Here is a 22,965-nt window from a genome sequence, read left to right as displayed (position 1 = left end):
AAGATCATATAAGCCAAGCTGTTTTCTGATGAAGTGACTAGATATTGTGGTAGAACTTAAAGAACCAAGGGGACCATATCCACCACATCAGCACTACTAGAGGCTGTCTCAGGCAAGCTGCTAGCACGTGTAGCTTTAAAATTAACCTGTTGTAAAATCTTCAACAAGCACATGAAGTTCTGTGATTCTGTTTTTGATCAGAGTCTCATATGATTTTGAAACCGCTAGGCTGGGCTTCCCAATGGCTGGGGACTTGTCACTGTTCACTATGGCACCCGAAGGGCCCAGAAGAGGGCCCAGCATGTAGAAGATGCTCAAAGAGTATCTGCTGATCAAGACACTGAAAGTGTTGGTACAGAGATTGGGATCCTGCTGTAATAAGTGGGTTCCTGATTCCTATTCCCACACAGACACATTTCTCTGAGAAAGGGGTAGTATGTTTGCTTGAGGTCTGGTCCAAAATATTCTCAAAAACTATGATCAAACAAAATAACAATCAACTATAACAAATGAATAGAACGCCCACTATGGATCCCCTGCTGTCTCTACTACCCCTCGCTTTGTGCTTAAAGCACTTAAGTACTCAGTTGAGATTACAGAGTTGTCTCCATAAAGTAAGAGAGAAACAACTTGCCAGGAAGTAATTTCCAAGGCATAACTTGACCATAACTGAAAATACCATGCTCACTGGAAAAGTGCAGTTTAATAAACAGCTCCCTCAAGGATAAGCAAAATTACCCCCCAGACTGCTACAAGAAGTTATCTATTGGGTTCAGTGACTTAGTAACCCCTACGCAAGCATCCAAGATCATCTATTATATTTAATAATTTCAGTTTTATCAGAGATGATGCTAAGATGTACTGTCTGAAAATAAGTAGCCAACATGTTTGGCTGCTTCTAATGTCAAGAGGACAGTGTCTATATTTTGCTACTTCTGGAGCAGGTAGGACTGATCCCAATTCATCTACTATTACAGATGAAGTTAGTTATATGGAGGCTTAAAAAGAAGAGGGGAAAGATTTTCTTTTTATTGAATTGACTATGTGACTGAAACATCTGGGCAGAAGATGTGCTGAAGCTGGACCAGATGTTTAGGCTACCAAGAGCAAAGTCTACAGCATGTATCTTTACCTATTGATAATGAATTTCTTGAGTGCCTCAAGGCGACTGGTAGAGGGTTTTTTTTTAAGCTATTCATCAATGAAAAGCTGATGAAAGATCAAATTTTGGAGAAAAGCAATATCTCAGATTCTTCTAATGATGGAGGAACGAAAGTCAATGTGACTCCTAAGTTACCAGATGGAGGCTTTAATGATAACAGTGCCTCATAAAATGAGAGGTTTTGTGTAAACTAGGGGACAACAATGACAAGTATTTCATTTTCACTGGAAGACAGTGTCCATTTTCAGTTGCCAAGTTTCATTAATTTTAACCTATTTTGACCCAGACCTGGGAACAACAGAAATACACAGGGTTAAAAAAAAAAACTCCCACCGCACTCACCAGGAGAGAGAGTCACGTCTAAGCGAACGCTCTTCCACTGTAATAAACTGGAGCCGTTGTAGTGCACGGCTCGGCCATTGCTGTGAAAAAAACAAAGAGAAGTCAAAGACAAGGCTAATCAGGCAACACAGAGGAAGGTAAGTAGTGAACAGTAGCATGAGAGTAATCAGAAGAGAAATCCTAAGAGCTATTCTCATTCACTAAATATGAGTATATTTCCAGCTGGTATTTTCTACATTTTTTAGAGTAGAGATTAAAATGATATTACTTTAGTTTTAAAACACCCACATGAAAAAAAAAAACCCACCCACATCCACTACTTTTTTTTTTTTTTTTTTTTTTTTAATAACAGCGTTAGTAGCCACTTACTTATGGAAAAGACAAGTGCCCACTGGATTAGTCCAAGCCCCGTCTCTTTTCTCTGCTTCTGTAGCAAAGCCAAAGGAAACTATTGGTCCAGTGTCATCATCACTATCTCCATAGGAAACAATTTCAATTTCCCAGTAGAAAGATGGGGCCTGAAGAAACACAAGAAGTGTGCAGACAATCAGAGGGCTCACTGTGGGCCCTTGAACTTCCTCTTTCTCTCACATTTGAAGGAAAGAGGCAGAAGACAGTATGTCATGTGATTTCTCACCTGAATGGGCAGTGGTGAGGTGGCATAGATAAATGTGCCCCGGGGCAGACCGCCCCCAGCGCTGGGGTCAGCAAGGAAGGTGACGGAAGTGAGGTGCGATGAGAACATGCAGGCTCGGACAGGTGGAAATACTCGTGAGGGGCTCCACGTAATCTCTTTGGGCTGCATTGGGGAAAGACACCCTCATTCAATAGAATTGCAAACACAAAATGGAGATGTTGAGATTTCAAGTGACATTTCTTCTTTTACAGATTTTTAACTTTCTTATCTTGAAATAATTTCAAAGCTACAGAAAAACTGCAAGAATACAGCAACTTTTGTATACTCTTACCTAGATGCACTGATTTTTTTGTGATAAAATTCACGTAACGTACAATTCACCCAGTTAAAGTGTACAATTTAATGGTTTTTAGTATTTTCAAGGAGTTGTGCAGCCATCACCACAATCTAATTTTAGAACATTTCTGTCCCCCTTAAAAGAAATGGTACCCATTAAAAGTCAATTCCCATCCTTCTCTCCTTCCCAGTCCCTGGCAACTACTTATCTGCCTGTTTTCTGTCTCTATGGATTTGCCTGCTCTGGACATTACAAGAAATGGAATCATACAATATGTGGTCTTTTGTGACTGGCTTCTTTCACTTAGTATAATTCAAGGTTTATCCATATTGTAGCATGTATTACCACTTCATTAATTTTAAAGGCTGAGTAATATTCCATTGTATGAATATACCCATTTTACGCATTCATTCATCAGTTGATGGACATTTACGTTGTTTCTATTTTTCAGCTATTATGAATCATGCTGCTAAGAACATTCACAGAATGCCAATATTGAACATTTTTGCCTCTTTTGCTTTTTTTTTTTCCCAGTGTAACTTGTTTTTCCCCGTGAGTCTGCTTTTTCTTTTGTTTTATTCACTAGTTTGTTATATATTTTAGATTGCACATATAAGTGATATCACACAGTACTGACTTTCTCTGTGCCACTTTGGCTTTTTAGTCACTCTTTCTCTCTATGTATACTTATTATTACGAGATGAACTATAGATCTAATTTCAAAAACGTTTTCTTTCTCTGTTATTGATAACATAGAAATTATTTACAAATCAATGAGTTCTGCTCCCCTGCTATAATCTTTCGATATTCAGAATGACAAATCAACGTGCTTTGACATTCAAGGATGAGAGCATGTCACTGCAGAGCATACACCTGTTTGCTTTGCAAACACCCATTCTCAGTGCCATTAACATGCTGCTTGGCATTCTGTAATTCTTCAGGCGCGTGCTGCAGACAGGCAGCAGGTGTGGGACACTGCAGAGGGCTCACCTGTCTCCGGTCAGCCTGCAGTGGAGGTGGCGGGGGCCGAGCACAGTCCCGGTAGAGCATCCTCAGCCGTTCACACTGCACTTCCACAACTGCCAGTCGCTCTCCTGGAGGGGGAGACATTGAATATGTGAAAATAAGTCCTACAACTCCTGAGAGGGCTCCAACTCTTTTGGAGTAGGGTCAGAGCAATAAAATGCTTACAAAAGATTATTCAAATTCTTACAAAAGAGCAAATACCCTGAGACATCTTTGTCTACTACGTGTAGCTCAGCAGCAAAGCAATGGGGTCAAGTGCATAGGCTCTGGCGTTAGGCTGCCTGGATTCAGAATCTGGCTCCATTACTTGATATTTACCATCTCACTTCCAATATAGGGGTAATAATAGTACCTGTGCCTCACAGGGTGGTTGTGAAGATGAGCTAAAATAACACAAGTAGAGCCTTTAGCCAAGTCCCTGACACAGGGCAAACACTCAATAAATGAAAGCTCTTATTATCATCTACTAAATGAAAACTACTATTTTTTTTAAATTTATTTTTGGCTGCGTTGGGTCTTCGTTGCTGTGTGCAGGCTTTCTCTAGTTTCAGCGAGCGGGGGCTACTCTTCGTTGAGGTGCACGGGCTTCTCATTGCGGTGGCTTCTCTTGTTGCAGAGCACGGGCTCTAGGCGCGCAGGCTTCAGTAGTTGTGGCACACGGGCTTAGTTGCTCCGCGGCATGTGGGATCTTCCTGGGCCAGGGCTCGAATCCATGTCCCCTGCATTGGTAGGCAGATTCTTAACCACTGCGCCACCAGGGAAGTTCCCGAAAACTATTACTCTTATCATCTAACTTGATCTTCTAAAAGTCTATAACCTGCTGAACATCTCCTATGAGCAAGGCACAGTGCTAGATGTTGGAAAATACAAAGTTAATACGAGCTGAAGTCCCCAGTCTGGGAGAGATAAGACATGTATATGCATACACACATACAATAAAGAACATAGTGCAAGGCTAGAGTGTGTTATTATGTGACATAAGACACAAACACAGGCACAGAGGTGTGACTTCATTCCAGGAGCTAGAAAGGCTTAATAATCAGATCTCAGAAAAGTCAGAATTTCAATAAGCAGAGAAGGAAGGGAATTCTGGATGGCTTGGCACTGTGACACTACTCTAGAATAGTCAAGAGTTAGATGTCTCAGGAGTACCTCACATGACACACAAAAATTCAAAATGGATCAAAGACCTAAAAAACCTATAGCTAAAACTCTAACTCCTAGAAGAAAATACTGGTATAAATATTTATGACTTCAGATTAGGCAATGGTTTCTGAGATAGGATACACAAAGCACAAGCAATGAAAGAAAATTTGAGAAACTGGATTCGTAAAAATGAAAAATCTTCATGCTTCAGGGCTTCCCTGGTGGCGCAGTGGTTGAGAATCCGCCTGCCGATGCAGGGGACATGGGTTCATGCCCCGGTCTGGGAAGACCCCACATGCCGTGGAGCGGCTGGGCCTGTGAGCCATGGCCACTGAGCCCGTGCGTCCGGAGCCTGTGCTCCGCAACGGGAGAGGCCACAGCAGTGAGAGACCCATGTACCGCAAAAAAAAAAAAAAAAAATCTTCGTGCTTCAAAAGACACTTGAGAAAGTGAAAAGATAACCCACAGAATGGGAGGGAGTACTTATAAATCATATCTGATCAGGGACAAGTATATCCAGAATATATAAAGAACTGTTATAACTCAACAATAAAAAGACAAATAACCTAACTAAAAACAGGCAGAAAAGCTGAACAGATATTTGTCCAAAGAAGATATACAAATGGTCAATACATATGTGAAAAGATGCTCAACGTCATTGGTCATTAGGAAAAGGCAAATGAGATACCATTTCACACCTACTAAGCTAGTTATAATAAAAAAGACAGTACCAGTGTTGGCTAGAGTATGGAGTAACCGGGACCCTCATACATTGCTGGTGGGAATGTAATAAGCACAGCCACTTTCGAAAATGGTCCCTCAAAAAAGGAAGCAGTTCCTCAAGTTAAAACATAGAACTGCTGTAAGACCCAGCAATTCCACTCCTATATATATGCAACAGAATTGAAAACATAGTCATATGCACAAAAACTTATATATGAATGTTTATAGCAGCATTATTCATAATAGCCAAAAGTTAGAAACAACACAAGTATTCATAAATTGATCAATGGATAAACAAAATGGTCTATCCATACAATGGAAAGGTATTCAGTCATGAAACGTAATGAACTACTTGATACCTGCCACAATATGGACAAACCTTGAAAACATTATGCTAAGTGAAAGAAACCAGACACAAAAGGCCACACACATACTATATGATTCCATTTATATGAAATGCCCAGAACAGGCAAATCCAGAGACAGGAAGTAGACTGACGGTTGTCAGGGGCTGAGGGAAGGGGGTGGGGATAACGAATACAGAGGGTTTTCTTCGCGGGGGGTGGTTATAAATGTTCTGGAATTAGTGGTGATGGTTGCACAGCTCTGAATGTACTGGGTTGGCCAGAAAGTTCGTTAGGGTTTTTCTGTAACATCTTATCGAAAAACCTGAACGAACTTTCTGGCCAGCCCAATGTAAAAACCCACTGACTCGTACGCTTTAAAATGGTAAATTGTGTGGTATACAAATTATATTTCAACTTAAAAAGATGTCTTAGGAAGAATAAGATGTACTCTAATAAAAGTAAACCACAGAATATGTTTAGGATAGTAGCAAGAAAGATTTATTGACATACCTAGTACCTACAGACACTTAAGACACCTAATACAATCCAATGATATGGATTAGACAGTGATCAAAGATAAAATAGTCAAAGTGGAGCCAGGAGTGAGGCCAGGCCATGAGGTACGTGTCTAGTGTTCTTTATTTACACCTGGGAGTCAGGGACACAAGTCTAGATCTGTGCTTGCCAATAGACAAACCAAAGAGGGGGAAACTATTTAGTTACAGATTCGTGGAGTCCATTACATAAATGTAAAACTGACTACTCATAAAGAGCCCAATTATTTTTAATAAACATTTTCCAATTATTTTTGTTAAAATGACTTAAAAATTATTCTGAGAGACCTGATACACAGAATGCTGGAGGATACAGTGAATAACATCTGCAGCAGTGTCCTTATAAGCAACCAGTAACAAGTGTCATGGAGATACTTCAATGCAGATAGGTGGAATCAGACCAAATAATAAGGGAAAAGCAATTCTTAGGAAGAAGGAAGGGAGTGGGGGCTGTTTGGCAGAGTTGAGGCATGTCTGCCATGAAGCAGGCTTAACATAAGAGGAGATTTTTATAGCATCTAGTAAGAGAATAAAAAGCTCCTAAGCTACAAGTTCAAGAAAGAAAAGGCTGATTGTACTGTACTTTAGCCATAGTAACAAGTAAGTGCCAGACCCGGCTGTAAATTCATTCCAATCTATAAATGACAACTTAACAGTAGTAACCGCAGTTAGGAAAGCCAGCCTCTCAGTGACAGCTCTATGCACCTGACAAGCAGCCACTCAAATCGGGGCTTCAGGAAGGTGACTGTGATGACAATGGGAAAATACAAAGTGCAAGAAGGAAAAGTTTGGAGAATAACGCATATGCCTAAACATGAGATAAAAAGCACCCGACTTAAAGAGCTGGTAGTGGAGATGAACAGAAAAGAGATAAATTTCAGGAGCATTTCAAAGGAAGAATCAGATATGGCAACTGACTGGATGTGGAAGGACTCAGTGTCTGAGGGTCAACAATAGCCCGAGTATAACCAAGAATAGGGAATTCGGAAAGGAGAGTGGATTCCAGAGTAAATGATGACTTTGGTTTTAAATGTGGTATATTCATGAGGCTGGGGCTTGCGGGGGGTTCCTTCTATGAAAAATAGCTACCAGGCCTGCACCTCAAGAGAAGGACTGCCCACAGCAGAAGCCATGAAAGCACAAGGAAGGGCAGATAAAGCAAAGAAGGTGGGTCAAGGCAAAACTTGGAGCAGTTTCTTCAAGTGAGCTGTGAGGGCCACTTGCATCACACTGCCCAGGCCCACCCTTGACTTCTAACTTTTTGGTGGAGCTTGGAAAGCATTTTAAACTTGCCTCCCAGAGATTCTTACAAACTTTCCAAGTGTGAGAACCTCTGGCTCAGGGAATGTGTACATTTAGGAAGGAGGGAGAAAAGGAAATCTGAGAGATTCTGCTATCTGTAAGAGTATAAAAAAAAAGTTGAGAACTTTTTCGGTTTCTATATGTCTCTTCTTCAGTTTCACAATCTATTTTCTATGCTGTTTCAACCAAGGGATCCAGTTAACTCCCCAGGAATATTTCTTTCTTTCTTTCTTTTTCTTTTTTTTTTAGTATTTATTTATTTATTTGGCTGTGTCGGGTCTTAGTTGCGGCATGCGGGATCTTCATTACAGCTGTGGGATCTTTAGTTGTGGCATGTGGGATCTAGTTCCCTGACCAGGGGTTGAACCCGGACCCCCTGCATTGGGAGACCAGAGTCTTAGACACTGGACCACCAGGGAAGTCCCCAGCTATATTTCTTTATGAGAAAAAGCTCTGTAGTGCTATCTTCCTAGACCAAATGGAATTAGGTACTCTTTTCTTTGGGTTAGAGAAGCTATAAAATTTAGCTATGAGTGAGTTAACATTACAATGGCCAAGTCCGTGGCTTAATTCATCCCAGATGAAGTAAAATAATAAAAGGAATTCATTGAAAATTTTTTCATTTTAGAGAATCAATATATTATCACATATACATTTTATGACACTTTCATATATGAAATTTAAAAATCTTGATACATTAAAAAATAAAAAGCAGGGACTTTCCTGGTGGTGAAGTGGTTAAGAATCCACCTGCCAAGGCAGGGGACACAAGTTCGAGCCCTGGTCTGGGAAGATCACACATGCTGCGGAGCAACTAAGCCCATGCGCCACAACTACTGAGCCGGCGCTCTAGAGCCCGCGAGCCACAACTACTGGGCCTGTGTGCCACAACTACTGAGCCTGTGTGCCACAACTACTGAAGCCCGTGTGCCTAGAGCTTGTGCTCCACAACAAGAGAAGCCACTGCAATGAGAAGGCTGCGTACTGCAATGAAGAGTAGCCCCTGCTCGCGGCAACTAGAGAAAGCCCGTGCGCAGCAAAAAAGACCCAACGCAGCCAAAAAATAAATAAATAAATAAATAAATAAATAATCGAAGAACTCTTTCTCCTCTACCCACCACTTTGGATCTCATTTATTAAACAGCATTTCTTCTGAGCACAGGCTCTGACTCCCTAGCAGGCTATAAGAATCCACTACTGGGGCTTCCCTGGTGGCGGAGTGGTTAAGAATCTGTCTGCCAATGCAGGGGACATGGGTTCAAGCCCTGGTCTGGGAAGATCCCGCATGCTGTGGAGCAACTAAGCCCATGTGCCACAGCTACTGAGCCTGTGCTCTAGAGCTGGTGAGCCACAACTACTGAAGCCCACACGCCTGGGGCCCATGCTCCACAACAAGAGAAGCCACCACAATGAGAAGCCCGCGTACCGCAACAAAGAGTAGCCCCCGCTCACCCCAGCTAGAGAAAGCCCACATGCAGCAATGAAGACCCAACACAGCCAAAAATAAAAACAAATAAATTAATTAAAAAGAAAAAAAAAAAGAATCCACTACTGTGCTGAAAAGTAATTCAGATATGGGTTGTTTTTTTTTTTTTGCTGCATTGGGTCTTCGTCGCTGCACGTGAGCTTTCTCTAGTTGTGGCGAGCGGGAGCTACTCTTCGTTGCAGTGTGCGGGCTTCTCATTGCGGTGGCTTCTCTTACTGTGGAGCATGGACTCTAGGTGCATGGACTTCAGTAGTTGTGGCACACGGGCCCAGTAGTTGTGGCTCGTGGGCTCTAGAGCACAGGCTCAGTAGTTGTGGCGCACGGGCTTAGTCGCTCCACGGCATGTGGGATCTTCCCAGACCAGGGCTTGAACCCATGTCCCCTGCCTTGGCAGGCGGATTCTTAACCACTGCGCTACCAGTGAAGCCCTGTTTTTGTTTTTGTTTAAATACAGGTAAATGACTCAGGAATCAGCAAACTTGGATATCTACATTTAACCTCAGAGTTCTTTCTGATAATCTAATAAGTGAGTTATTAAGGACTGTTGCACTTGACACAGGACAGTATTTTAGAATATAAATCGCTATGTATAAGCTCATAGTCTTCTCTTTTGTAAAAATTAGTAAGAACTTCCCCCACGTTTCTTTCCAACTCTTTCTTATCACAGGGTTCTTTTCCACAGAAAAAAATGGGTTAGTGGGTTATTATTAAAACCATTTGCTCTAAATTATTACGATTCCTGGCTTGTACATTAAGTACCAAAGTTAATTTCACAGAGTAAGACCCCTTTATTCCATAAAATATATAAAAGATACCCAGAAAGAGTCCTATAGAATAGTAAGTGATTCATTCAGCAAGTTATATGCTTGCTAAAATCAGTCAAATAAGTCTTAGGATGCAATCTAAGCCAAGAATATTGAAAGCAGAGGCAGGGAACTACATACCATAAGTACAGAAGTAAATTATAAGCAAGTATTTAGCATAAGTAAGTTCACCCAAGAAAGCAAGCTCCTTTTCTTTTGTTCTTTTTCCCTTTTCTTGGGGTCTCTCTGAGGTTTTTTTTAAAAAATATTTTATTTATTTATTTATTTGGTTGCACCAGGCCTTAGTTGTGGCAGGCAGCCTCCTTAGTTGTGGCACATGTGCTCCTCAGTTAGAGCTCACTGGCTCTTTAGTTGTGGCAGGACAACTCTTAGTTGTGGCATGCATGTGGGATCTAGTTCCCTGACCAGGGATCGAACCCAGGCCCCCTGCATTGGGAGCATAGTGTCTTAACCACTGTGCCACCAGGGAAGTCCCTCTCTGAGGTTTTTTAGACAGTTGTTGGCTCCAGAGAACCATGCTTATTAAAGGAAGGAGATTTGAGAAGTAAAACAGATACAGAATGAAGACAAAAAGCGAAAACAAACCAACAGAAATCACTGCCACATGAAAAAGGACAAAAATTTAAGGACAGAAAAGAGATTAGAGAGTTACTGAAAAAAAGCAAACAGCATGAGAGACAGTAAGTAATATAGATAACAGAAATGACCAAAAAAAAAAAAAAAAAAGGATAAAACTAAAACCATTAGGGAAGGGAAGGATATCCACTTCTTCCTTACAGTTTATGAAAATGCTAGTAATAGAGCATTGGAGAAATGCTAATCTAATTGTGAACAATTACATTTACAGTCCTACTATGTCCTTGGGGATAAAGGGTAAATTTTCACTTTAAAAACACCCAGGCCAACTATCAATTTACAGGAAATTTGAGGACCAAAGGACACACTAAATGACACCACAGGATATAATCAGCAAAATCCAGACTGTGGGAAACTCTTCAACAAATAAGTTGCAAGGGAAGAAAAGATACTGAGGGGAATTTTTTTAAAAAAGAGATTTAAAAGACAGCAATGAATTATAATAGATGAACTTTATTTGGATCCTGATTCAAATAAACAAATGTAAAAACAAGTATTACTTTATCAGAACATTAGAAAGTTGAACACTGACTAGATATTTAATAATATTAAAGAATTACTGTAAATTTTTTAGATGTGATACTGATATTGTGGTTAAGGGTCCTTATTTTTGACACACATACTAAAATATTTATGGATAAAATAAAGGAATATCTAAAAATCTGCTTAAAAATAATCCAGGAGGGTGCAGCGTAGATGAAACAGGATTGGCTCTGAGTTGATAACTGTTGAAACTAGATGATGGAAACGTGAGGGTTCATTATACTAAAAAAGTCTCTCTATTCTTGTATTTGTTTGAACTTTTCCATAAACACACACACACAGACACAGAGGAACACACACACACACAAAGATGGATGTTAGTGCAAATTCTTGATTCTGAATTCAAATGTGGCCAATGACAATAGTCAGAAAGTATCTGCAGCTCTAAGGACAGCTCATACATAATTCTAATTGAGAAATAAAGGCAACTAATTAATATGAATGGGGAAAAGAAAACACTCTGACATAGTGGTCCTAAAGTTAAATTGAAAAATGCTGATTTCCTAGTTGGCATATACTGAAGGTTTTTATTTATATTTCTAGATCTGAAATGAAAGTAAATTGTGGTAAGTGTTGTGTTTAGAGTTCAGCTGTTGGATGTGTACATGAAAACAGTTAACATTCCATTATCAAATTATAAATGTGCTGACAAAACTTAAGACAATAGGGTAGAAAGGAAAGTAACAGGTACTTACCAGCACTGCATTCCTGGGCTACTAGGTTGAGAACTTCAACAGCTGCTGGACACTGCTGTATGAATTCTTCACAAAATAAGCTGTCTTCTAAAAGCTGGGCCATGACCAGGCATGCTCTTAATGTTAAAAGATTTACAATATTTCAAAGTCATCAATGGTCATTCTCTAAAAAGTCAACTGTGAAAAACATTTCAATCAATTTTATCCTCTAATTTAAACAAGGTTCAAACTCCCCATTCCTCCTGCTTTTTTTCTGAGCTGGACTGGCTGGGAAGTATATAACTTCTCTTTTCCCCCGCATAGTAACTGCTGACACTGCGTGGACAATCGGAAAAGGGAAAAATGGCTGCCACCTCCCTAAATGAAGTCACCAAGTGCCAGGTGAGAAATCAGCACCATCTCTTAACAGCTCTTCCTAACCGGCGCTCCATGGGCAATATTAACGTTCTGGGAACAAGAGAGGTCCAAACACTCGGGAAATCTGTATGCTGATCTCTCTCACCTAACTCAAAACACATATTAGAACTTTCTGACAAGTTTCATTGTCAAAAGAAACTTGCTGTTGTTTCATTGTAAATAAACGTATTTTCTTTCCAACTCCAGTACTTGCGAGCATTCCCTAATTTTCTCCTCAGCAGTCTGGAAAGCAGATGGACCAGATAGGTACTAATGTGGTCCGAACCACTTTAAAAAAGGCAAAGCTGCAGAAGAATTCCTGTGACAGGACAAAGTTCTTTAACCAAAGCAAATCAGTGGAGCCTCATGTATGTGCTCTATATATCAATCATATTTTGTTTATTTACTTTCTTAGGGAAACAGCTAAACTTTATTTCAAAGTGCAGAAACTGGGGAATGCAACAAAAACTGTAGTAAACATAGCACAAGAGGATGGTTTCTGTTACTCAGTTTGGCATGAAGTTCACGCTGCGGACCCACTAAGCCTGGTGCAGAGGGGCCCATGGAGGACCCCTGTCTCTGTGCCTGCACCACCTCAGCACATTAGGGGATCTTTGGAGGGTGCTCACCTTGTTCTTATTTCAGCCAGGAGCCGAACGACTGCCATCACAGGAGCTGACCCATCTCCTGTTGCAGGAAGTGAGGTATGAATAGAGAGACTTCCCTCCTGAGGAAGCAACATGGACTGGACTGCCTGTACTACCTTCTCAGTAATGGACAGTTTATGAAGAGGCAATGCCTGATGGCGGTGGGGGGAGGGGCATGGCAAAAAGTTAAATTCAAGTAGTTAGTTTATAAGAAATGAGGGTGTTATTATCATCTGGAGTTAATTCTCAAAATTTCAGTTAAAAAGAATCAAATCACCATACAGAATTGCAAGCTAGACCCAAACAATTAAACATACAATACACTGTGGAATGTTCCAAACCAAAGAAATGAATTTTGTCATCCAGGTAAAAATTTCCACACAAATGTTACTATTAAATGATTATGCCCAATAGGTAAATACACGTCACGAGTAAAATTTAAGAAAACCAAGTATTTGTGCTTCTGTACTGTGTATGTGCATATTACTCATTACAGTACGGTTACCATCTGCAGTAACATTTTAAGATGCATTTAAAAATCACCTTACCTCTGATCTTGGAACACAAAGTCTAGACAATGGAATAGTCAGTGTGTCTGATGCTTGCGACGTCTTTCTACAGTCTATGGGTGGGAATTTGACTGTAGCTATACCTTCCTGTTCGTTGATAGAAGCCACTACTCCGACGCTTCCTGATATTCCTCTACCTAAAACCTAGAGACACAGAGGGATTAGCACTACCTACCAGCTCTGATGGTGTGAGCAATTATCTGATGTGACACGTGGGAAGAGGAAACTTACAGCTGTCATTACCGGCATTACAGTAATAGTTTCTTATAACGCAGATACCAAGCCCTGAACATGAGTTAAAATGATAGGTCTTAAAGCCTTACGTTGAGGTGATCACAATATGATACAAATTCAAACTTTCAATTCTAAAACATTGCCAATATTAACACCACCACAGGACACAAGTACTGTAGTTAACGTTACACGGTATTGCACTAATATCTGACTCATCTGCAGCACAGTGTGGATTAGAACTCACGAGTTTCTTAGCTTAAAGGAACAAGGGTTTTTGTCCAGCTGGGTGGATGATACTTGTCTTACAGATGAGCAATTAACCAATGGACTTATATACAGGGGAAAGCGATGACTTGGGAAAATGGTGGCTGGTTACCTGAACCTCAGACCCTATCTTGATTGTCTCTTTGAAGCCTCCAAGTGCACACAGTGCAGCGACAGCCTGGCGGGCGATTCTCTGAAGTTTGGCGAGTTTTCTGCCACTACTGCTGCCATTTTCCAGAATGCTTTCTGCATATTTCCCCAATTGTGGAATGTACATCAGCGCACGAGACAGAACCTAAGTGTAAGAAGCAGCCCATGCAGTGGGAGATAAAGCTCTGGTTGTTTTGATACTAAGCATGATGCAGTGTCTACAACAGTGCCTGGGTCCCATGTGCTAAAGGAACTCTGGATATGAGAGGGGTGAAATAATTATAAGGTATGACCACTGACATTCTTGGCATATTTGCCTTACGTGATTGGACAGAACTGGAAATACACAACCTCAAAATATGGGAGAATCAAACACTGTTAATAAAACCCCTAAACTAAAGCAAAAATTTATCTGCAGGAAAACCATAACAGCATACTGCCTACATCTCAACACCCAGGTATCTTTAGGACACGTTATAAGGTGTTCACATCACGAATGACTGGGAAAAGGGAAATTGATTACCAAACCCTAGTTTTCAGGAAACTGAACTACTGTTTGTAAAAATGAATTACTGACAGAGCACTCAGGGAGTGTAAATCACACAGAGGCCTCCTTAGGACTTAGTAAGTACACTTAACAAATCCAATAAACCAAGGCCGCATGATTTCCTAATGTTAGTACCAATCGAATACAAGCAAGGAGAAACAAGGAGTGCCATTCTTTTCCTGAGAACACTAGCCTGCCTTCCGTGAAATCAGAACTGGCAGTGACAGGGGATGTGGGTTAACAGAGTTGAAGCTACTGAATCAAAGCAAATTTCAGGGGAAACACAGTTAACAAGTATATCTGGCCAGTTTGGGAACTCTCTCTTTGTTAGAATGTCCTTTGCTAGAACAGAACATTAACTTCTGTCTTGCTTCCTCTTTTAAGCAGCAACAGCGTACTAGCCTTCTCTGCTGTCGTGGTCCATATCTGAGCAGCATTTGACTCAGGCGCCATCAGCAAGCTGTGAAGCAAGGCGATCACTTCTGCAGCCATGCTGTTCGCCACATGCCCACTGATGAAAGGTCGGACAGGGTCGGTCCTGCAAGTGTCAACAGGGAAAAGTGTCAGTGCCCAGTGATGGTGAATAAGGCAGACGAGTGGCTTCAGGCTTGGCACCAGATGCAAACATTTTCTAGTTATAAATACTGGAAAAAGTGGGTTTTGGTGACTCGCATTCTTTCTGGTAACTGAAGAAGCCTTGGAAACAATGGACCTCAAACCTTTAACTGTATAAACCATCGTGATCAAGGAAAGGACCTACACTACATCTGCCTCTGGCTGGCAAGCACAGAACCTCACACAAACTTCCCAGGGGCAACACGCATTTATCTTTCCTCCAACTAGAAAGAAGCTTCTGTGTACAGTTGGGATGGTGACAAGTATCGTTTGGATGAAGAAAAGGCAGCAAGGACAGTTTACTCTTTCCGCTACTCAAAAAAACTATAGCTGGTGTTCCTGGTGGTGGCCTTTCTCAGAAAAACAATCCTCCAGCCACAGAGGTCCACTCAGCCCGGAGGGCCTCCCTATTCGTCCCTCACAACCTCGGATCCACCTGGATGGTCATCACTTTCTGACTTGACTTTGAGAACAACTACTACAACGGATGGGTATTTTAAGCCCTCAGTCCTCATTTCCAGCAGGTCAAGGGGAGGATATAAAATTAAAACCCTCAAAACAAATCCTTTACAAAGTAAGTCTGAGAAGAGTGCAGACAGCTTCCACCCTGTGAAAGGTTTTACCTGGCAAGTTCAGAGTTCCTCTCTCGGCAAATGGAAGTTTGGGCGGTTTTCTTTTTGTCCCCTGTGGACAGTCCACTCACAGTCTCTGGGTTGAGCGATTCCACGGGTGGCCCGACACTGACGATGAGGCCTGACTGTGCCCACTTGGTTGCTTTTCGCAGAGCAGCTGCCGCCTCTTCTGTAATCACCTCACAGCAGCCACCCTGGGGATCAGATTGAAGACATTCATGATATTCTTTTCGCTCTTCTCAGCATTATACTTTAAAAAATCTGTTTCCCCTAATCCAGGCTCATTTTTATAAATTCATATATTAAAATATTATATGTAGAAAGTTAAATCTCCACAAACATCCTTTGTCCTCGCCCAGGCAGAGATCACTGTTAGTCCTCTAGAATTTTTTCCATGCAGATTCTGACATACATAATCATAGGCCACGCTACACAGCTTTGATTTCTTTTTTATCAGTTATCAAAACATCATGAATTGTGATCACTGATATGAACCTGATACCATAAAATATCATGAATATCCATGTCTATATATTTAGACCTACCTGATTATTTTTATAGTTGTACAGTATTTCATTATATGAATGTAATAATTTCTTTAACAAATCCCCTATTTACGGGTACACAGATTCTATTTTGTTTTTTACAAACAGAACTGCCAAGGACAGGCTTGTCTCTGGATACTTGAAAATGCCTATTTACCCTCACCTTGGCAATAATGGGTACCATCGATCTTAACATTATCAGTGCGACAGGTAAAAATGATACACTACTATTGTTTTATTACTTCCCTTTAATTATTTATCGTGTAATCTGTGAGCCTGAGCATATTTTTATATTTTCACGGGCTTTTTTGTCTTTATTTCTTATTATCTATTATTATTACTCTTTTAACCTTTCACCCTACGGTCACTTTTTTTTTTTTTTGGATCACTTTTAAAGTATTTTTAGGCTGTAGAACTTTCTTAACAGAGCTAAGAAAATTTCTAGATCAAAATCAAGAGTTCTCTTCTACATTTTAACGTTAATGATACATTGATTTTGACTAGTTCTCTTGAAAATGGCCTCAGTTAAGCCACTGTCTTCAATTTCTCACCCTGTGGTAACTTGAAATTTAAAAAAAAATTTCTCCTGAAAACCTGAAGCCTGGCATATGTTCTTTGACTGTGGGTCTTGGCGGAGCGGGTTCCTTCATATTGGGGTTACCTTTGTCATGTCTCGGTCCATTTTCACGACTTTCTCCATGTTGGCACCAGTACCAAGTCGGAAGGGCCGTCCTTCTGAGCTACTAAAATGGGAAGGCAGAGAGAGGAAATGATTTTACAGGCATGGTCACAGGTGGGGAAGGCCTCAGTGAGTGATCTAAATCCCAAAGTGAGGGGATTTTAACAACAGCCTGGATTGCTGCCTTGGTGTGAATGACTGGATCTTCCTTTCTAATAATTCAGCTCCCCCTGCCTCCTAAACCTGGCTCTCAAAAAAATCTTTCACCAAATTTGTACTATGACGTTTCACAGTGCCCAGGAATGTTCCTTGGAAGTTTCTTCATCTATGTGCTGACTTGCCCTGACCACGCTTAGTCTATGCCAACAGCCTAGTAGTGCTTTTGGTTGCCATGATGGCAGACAAGGGATCCAATTATGAGGATGACACCATCATTCAGTCATTTATTTGAAGAGAGGACTCTTCCACCTGAGACATAAACACCTCTCCTAAATTCCCTTGTGCTCTGTGGGATCTTCTGGTTGTCCTGGATTCCACTGACAGGGCCCTGTAGATTTGTAATCTTTGGACAGTATTTATATATTTTTACTTCCTTGTTGAGCAATCATACCATTCATCCTTCGATTAAATAAAGCTATAAAAAAGTTTCTTAAAAAAAAAAAAAAGTTTCTTATTTCTTCACCTCACAGTCAATGGTATCCCTAAATTTACTGATGGCTGAAGGATGCCAATAACTGAAAACCAAGCTGCATTATTCCTTCTCAAAGCCCAGGTCACACTATAGACTCCTCGTAGGACACAAATGATACATTCTCAACAGGATTTTCACTCTGTTGGGTCTGGAGAGACAGTACCGAGTTGTGGTTAAAAGTTTGGGTTCTGCATCAGAGGGACCTGCATTTATATTTCAGCTCTGCCTCAGTTTCTCCATACGTAATGACAGGGATGATAGTAACATTGATTACCTCTTGGGGTGTTAAGAGGGCTGAGACAGTTGATACCTGTAAGGGGCTTACTCAGCACAGTGCCTGCGACATGGCTAGTGCTTGATGGCATATAGCTATTACAATCATCACCTTAGTAATGGTTGGAGAACTTCATGGGATGACTGGTCTTCCCGCTTGTGGATAAAGATAGAGAGTTTGCCATCCACTGCTTCACTCTCTTCTCCAGGGTCTTTATCTCCTTTTAAGGAACTCTTGGGGCTGATTTTTGTCAACGTGGTGTCAGGTTCGGAAGCGGTTGGAGAAAGGACTGTCTGACATCCTTTAAGCAAACAAAAAAATTGCGAAGTTGTTTGTGCGGCTCCCCTGTATAAGGAAAGCACTGGCTTTGGAATCTCTCTTCCTCCCTCTCTCCCGCTCTGTCCCTTCTCCGCTCTCTCTCCCTTTTATCACAGGAAGCACAGCTGCAGTTGTGGACAAGGGAAAGCTCAGTCTGACCGTCCACAGGAAGTGAGCGCCTCAGTGCCATTCTTCCGTCCAGGAGGTTACTCACCTGGGACCACGTAATCTGCTAGCTTTGCTAAGAGCAACGAGGCGATCTTGGACGCTGGGTCACTGGGATCCTCTTGCTCGCTGTTTAGGGAGGGGACAGAGTAGCTCCAGGGTGGGAGCTCCACATTCCCACAGTCTTCTACGCTCATCAGCGGGAGTGCTGCCCGGCACAGCTGAAGAATGATAAGAACCAGCTTTGGGGACGGGCGTTGGTCAAGCAGCAGGGAGAGGAGTTTGGACACACAAGCTGGCTGGCTCAGGATGGCTTTACCTATGTGACTCCTGCAAAAGGAGGAAGAAAAGGTCCACAATGCTGAGAATGTTATCTACAGAAATTCAGAAGCAGAAGTTCCCTAAATGAGGTTGAACAAACTGATGACTTCATATTTAATGAGGAAGACACAGATTTGGCAATACGTTTTTATGAAGGAGAATTAAGGGTTTTTGTAAACATCTGATGAAAGCTCATAATTGGCCAATAATACTTTAAAAGATTTTTGAATATCTTCTGATACTTGATGTCTATTTAATTGAGATCCTATAGTTCAGCACGATTCACAGAACACCAAGACTTAGAAACCCAAGGTAGGAGGCTTTTAGTTTAGTCTTTTATTCCTTTTTAAGAAGTGCTTCAAGACCAAAGAGATCATACAGTGTTGTACTGGCCTCAAGGCTCTGGGATCTGCCACAGCTGAACCTGTTACATTTCAGCAGAAACCAAAGAATAAGCAGCCTTATGTGGACAAGCTTTTGTGGGCCTCACAGCTCACACATGACTAAACCTCCACAGAGTATCTTCTTTTAAAGACACAGCATGAGAAGGCGAATTAATTACAGGTCCTGGCTGATTATTCTTTAATCTTGCTATAATGAAGGTAAAGATGTTTAGTTACTGAATGCAATTGTATTGACTCAAAAGGCTAGCAGCTGTTGCCAGTCAAGTATTGAAGCAAATGATATGTTATTTTATGATGTAGATATTCACCTAAATAATTTTCTTATTTTGGAACTAAATGCTATTTTTCAATGACTTCATCCTCTGCTATTTTTCTTGATGCAGGAGCATATCAGGATGGCCTAGTAAGATGTTTCTAAAGACAACCACCCGCAAAGGAAGCCAAATCACTCAGAGGAAAAGCCATCTCCTCCCACAGCTCCAGCCAGGCCTTCCTTTTTTTTTTTTTTTTTTGCGGTACGCAGGCCTCTCACTGTTGTGGCGTCTCCCGTTGTGGAGCACAGGCTCCGGATGTGCAGGCTCAGCGGCCATGGCTCACGGGCCCAGTCGCTCCGCGGCATGTGGGATCTTCCCGGACTGGGGCACAAACCTATGTCCCCTGCATTGGCAGGCAGACTCTCAACCACTGCGCCACCAGGGAAGCCCCAGCTGGGCCTTCCTTACCTCGAGAGGTCATTGAGAAGACTCAGGACGTCCTGGAGGGCATCGTTCCCGGCAGCCTGGTTGCCGCAGCTCTCTGTCGCTCGGGCGAGGTGGTTAGTGAGAAGGCTGGACACTTGACGGGCCAGACCTGAGTGCACAGCGTCTGTGGAGCCACCTTCAGAGTGCAAGAAAGGAGAAGCGCGGTGAAAGCTCCAGGAAGGCATGGAGTGTCTGCAGGTGTGGTGAGCCTGCATTAAAGCCCTCCCTTCGCCCAATTTTTCTTTAACCTGCTCAGTATTTCATTAGCCATCCAATTAGTGTCTTCTCATTAGATAACAACTGAACATAAACAAGGTAACAGTAACTTGAAAAATGATTCAGTGTTGGGGAAAGACATTCCTCTTAATTAAAACTGAATATAATTCATCCATACAAAACCCAGAAACATACTTTGATTGACAGGCAAGAATCACCATTTGACTGTGATGAAAACATCTTGATTTTTTTTTTTTTTTAGTGAGGTACAGTTGATGTACAATATAAGTTACAGGTGTATAACACAGTGACTTGTAATTTTTAAAGGTTGTACTCCATTTATAGTTATTATATAATATTGGCTATATTCCCTATGTTGTACAATATACCCTCGTAGCTTGTTTTTTACACAATAGTTCGTACTGCTTAGTCCCCTACCCTTATAGTGCCCCTCCCCGCCCCTCTTCCCACTGGTAACCACTAGCTTGCCCTCTATATCTGCGAGTCTGTTTCTGTTTTGGAAAACATCTTGATGTTTAACTCACACCTACCTCTTCTCAAACACAATAAAAGACATTTTGGGGTCTTTCTATTTTCATTGTAGTTCCAGAGCCTTCCCCAAACATCTCTCGTAAAGTCCACAAAAATTATTTGCCATTTACTGTTCATTCTGCCTAGAAGTCTTCTTTATCCTTCAAGAAAAACTCACATGTCACCTTCTTTGGGGAGCTTTGCCTGATCCCTAGCATAGCTGGTCTGTAGGGACCTCTATGCTCCCATAGCACTTTGTGTGCACCTTGATCATGGCATTGATCACCCGGTAATTATTTGTTCATTGGTCTATTTCCCCCACTGGACCATATATATATATATATATATATATATATATATATATATATATTTTTTTTTTTTTTTTTTTACATGGATCATCACAGCATCTTTATTTTTAATTGGACCATATTTTTTAAGGTGAGGAACGATGCCTTATTCATCTTATGCCTGGCTCTCAGGACAATAAGACACAGAGTGAATGAATAAATAAACAAGCTATATACCTGGGATACTATGGAGAAGTTATCCTTCAAGTTTACTTTTTAAATTGGATTGGTGATTGAAAATATAATCTGGAAATAGCACCTCAAAAGTGCAACTGGAAAATCATTGCATAAAAATATTTATTCGGACACTGTTAGCAGTGTTGACAAAAAGGAAATGAAAGATGTCTTCAATTTCCTGGGGTTACTGTACTCCTTTCAGATGGTTATTGTTCCTCCCCACCCCCGCAGCTTTACTGAGGTATGATTAGCAAATAAAAATTGTATATATTCAGATTGTAGAACGTGAATTTTTTAAAAGGTGTACAACGTGATGATTTAATATGCATATACATTGTGAAATGATTACCACAATCAAGTTAGTGAATACATCCATCACCTCCCATAGTTACCTTTCTGTGTGTGTGGGAGGGGATAAGAACACAAGATTAATTCTCTCAGAAACTTTCAAGTATAAATAAAATATTATTAATTCTAATCACAATGCTGTACATTAGATCTCCAGAACTTATTCATCTTATAACTGGAAGTTTGTCCCTTTGAACAACATCTCCCCATTTCCCCCTGCCCCCTAACCGTGGCAACCACTGTTCTACTGTTTCTATGAGTTTGGCTTTTTTAGATTCCACATATAAGTGAGATGGCTGCAGTATTTGTCTTTCTGTGTCTGGCTTATTTTACTTAGCATAATGTCCTCCAGGTTAGGATACTCTTTACTGTCATAGAGTAGTAAATTTTCATAGAACCATGCCGATGAAGAGGCTCCCATGATAACATAATTGATTCAACCAATCTACTTATGTAATTTAATATAGCTTTTCTTTCCCCCATCCAGCACAAATACTTAATACATAAACACATCAATAGAAGAAATCAGTCAGCTCTAGAAAGGAATCCTGCTTCTCACCTTCTTCTTTTTCCCATTCAACACAGCGGTTGGCAAGCACCTGGAAGGCTGCCCAGGCCATGGTGGCCACCTTCTGCTTCTTGGTTTGTTTCTCACTGGAGCTGGACTCAGTCTGACTGCTCAAGCTACACAGTCGATCCATGAGCTGAACAAGGCCACTGCGCACCAGGCACTTCTCTTCACTCCTGGGCCAGGCAGGAAGGTTTGAATGAAAGAGATATAACTGACTAGCCCTTAGGAACTTCTCACTTAAGATTCAGGTTATCAAAGGGTCATAAAACATGTCAGTATAGTTTCTTGTCCACAACTTAGGATACCAATGTATAGCTCAACATAGAAATTTTTTAGAATGAGTATTTTCCTTCATAAATAATGAACTTCAAGTTCTGGTTAGTTCGTATAGAACAGCAAAGTAAAAATCGATGGAATCAACACAAGGTTACCATAATAGAAAAAAACTACATACTTTATCATAAGGGGATTCAAAGAATGACTTCATGAATTCTTGACATCTTCAAACTATTAATCAAGTAACTAAGAGAGGAAATAAATGTGCAAAGGCAAAAAATTTTGCTCAGTATATAAGTAATTTCCTAGGGACCTATTTCTTTCCTTCAAACTTCTCCATTTTGACATTGTAATATAATCCCTAATGGGGATCCACATTTGATCATGCAGGAACTCAACAATAAGGAATTTACATAGTAACTTTAAGTGTCTGTCAGGAGACAAGCTCATTTAATCAGAGTGATAGTGTCACTGGATAATCAAAACCAAAAAATCCAATTTTTTTAATTAAAAAATATTTCTGTTTAATCAACTACATTGTGGTGTACC

At 40.9% G+C, this 22,965-nt stretch overlaps 1 protein-coding gene across 15 annotated transcripts in view; it reads right to left on the bottom strand.

Moving 5' to 3' along the window:
- Positions 1 to 22,965, bottom strand: part of HECTD4 (HECT domain E3 ubiquitin protein ligase 4) — a 198,184-nt gene that overhangs the window by 64,261 nt on the left and 110,958 nt on the right. For all 15 annotated transcript variants that reach the window (XR_002641591.2, XM_022550829.3, XM_089894536.1 and 12 more), the window contains 15 exons: positions 22,129 to 22,313; positions 19,933 to 20,086; positions 18,535 to 18,815; positions 18,114 to 18,303; positions 17,020 to 17,101; positions 15,805 to 16,007; positions 14,969 to 15,104; positions 13,982 to 14,164; positions 13,351 to 13,515; positions 12,785 to 12,954; positions 11,760 to 11,875; positions 3,469 to 3,572; positions 2,142 to 2,303; positions 1,874 to 2,022; positions 1,505 to 1,584 (listed from right to left, as the gene is read on the bottom strand). Coding sequence is in view for 14 of the 15 variants with exons in the window: in XM_022550829.3 (XP_022406537.1) it covers positions 1,505 to 1,584; positions 1,874 to 2,022; positions 2,142 to 2,303; positions 3,469 to 3,572; positions 11,760 to 11,875; positions 12,785 to 12,954; positions 13,351 to 13,515; positions 13,982 to 14,164; positions 14,969 to 15,104; positions 15,805 to 16,007; positions 17,020 to 17,101; positions 18,114 to 18,303; positions 18,535 to 18,815; positions 19,933 to 20,086; positions 22,129 to 22,313 (2,360 nt within the window). In the remaining variant the exon portion in view is untranslated. The remainder of the gene's footprint in view (positions 1 to 1,504; positions 1,585 to 1,873; positions 2,023 to 2,141; positions 2,304 to 3,468; positions 3,573 to 11,759; positions 11,876 to 12,784; positions 12,955 to 13,350; positions 13,516 to 13,981; positions 14,165 to 14,968; positions 15,105 to 15,804; positions 16,008 to 17,019; positions 17,102 to 18,113; positions 18,304 to 18,534; positions 18,816 to 19,932; positions 20,087 to 22,128; positions 22,314 to 22,965) is intronic.

The sequence above is a fragment of the Delphinapterus leucas genome, chromosome 14, assembly GCF_059928025.1.
Source record: "Delphinapterus leucas isolate spDelLeu-1000000601 "Yukka" chromosome 14, BTC_Dleu_Yukka2, whole genome shotgun sequence".
Taxonomy (NCBI): domain Eukaryota; kingdom Metazoa; phylum Chordata; class Mammalia; order Artiodactyla; family Monodontidae; genus Delphinapterus; species Delphinapterus leucas.
Note: the sequence above shows the minus strand (reverse complement) of the source record. Positions and strands in the feature narration are given on the sequence as shown.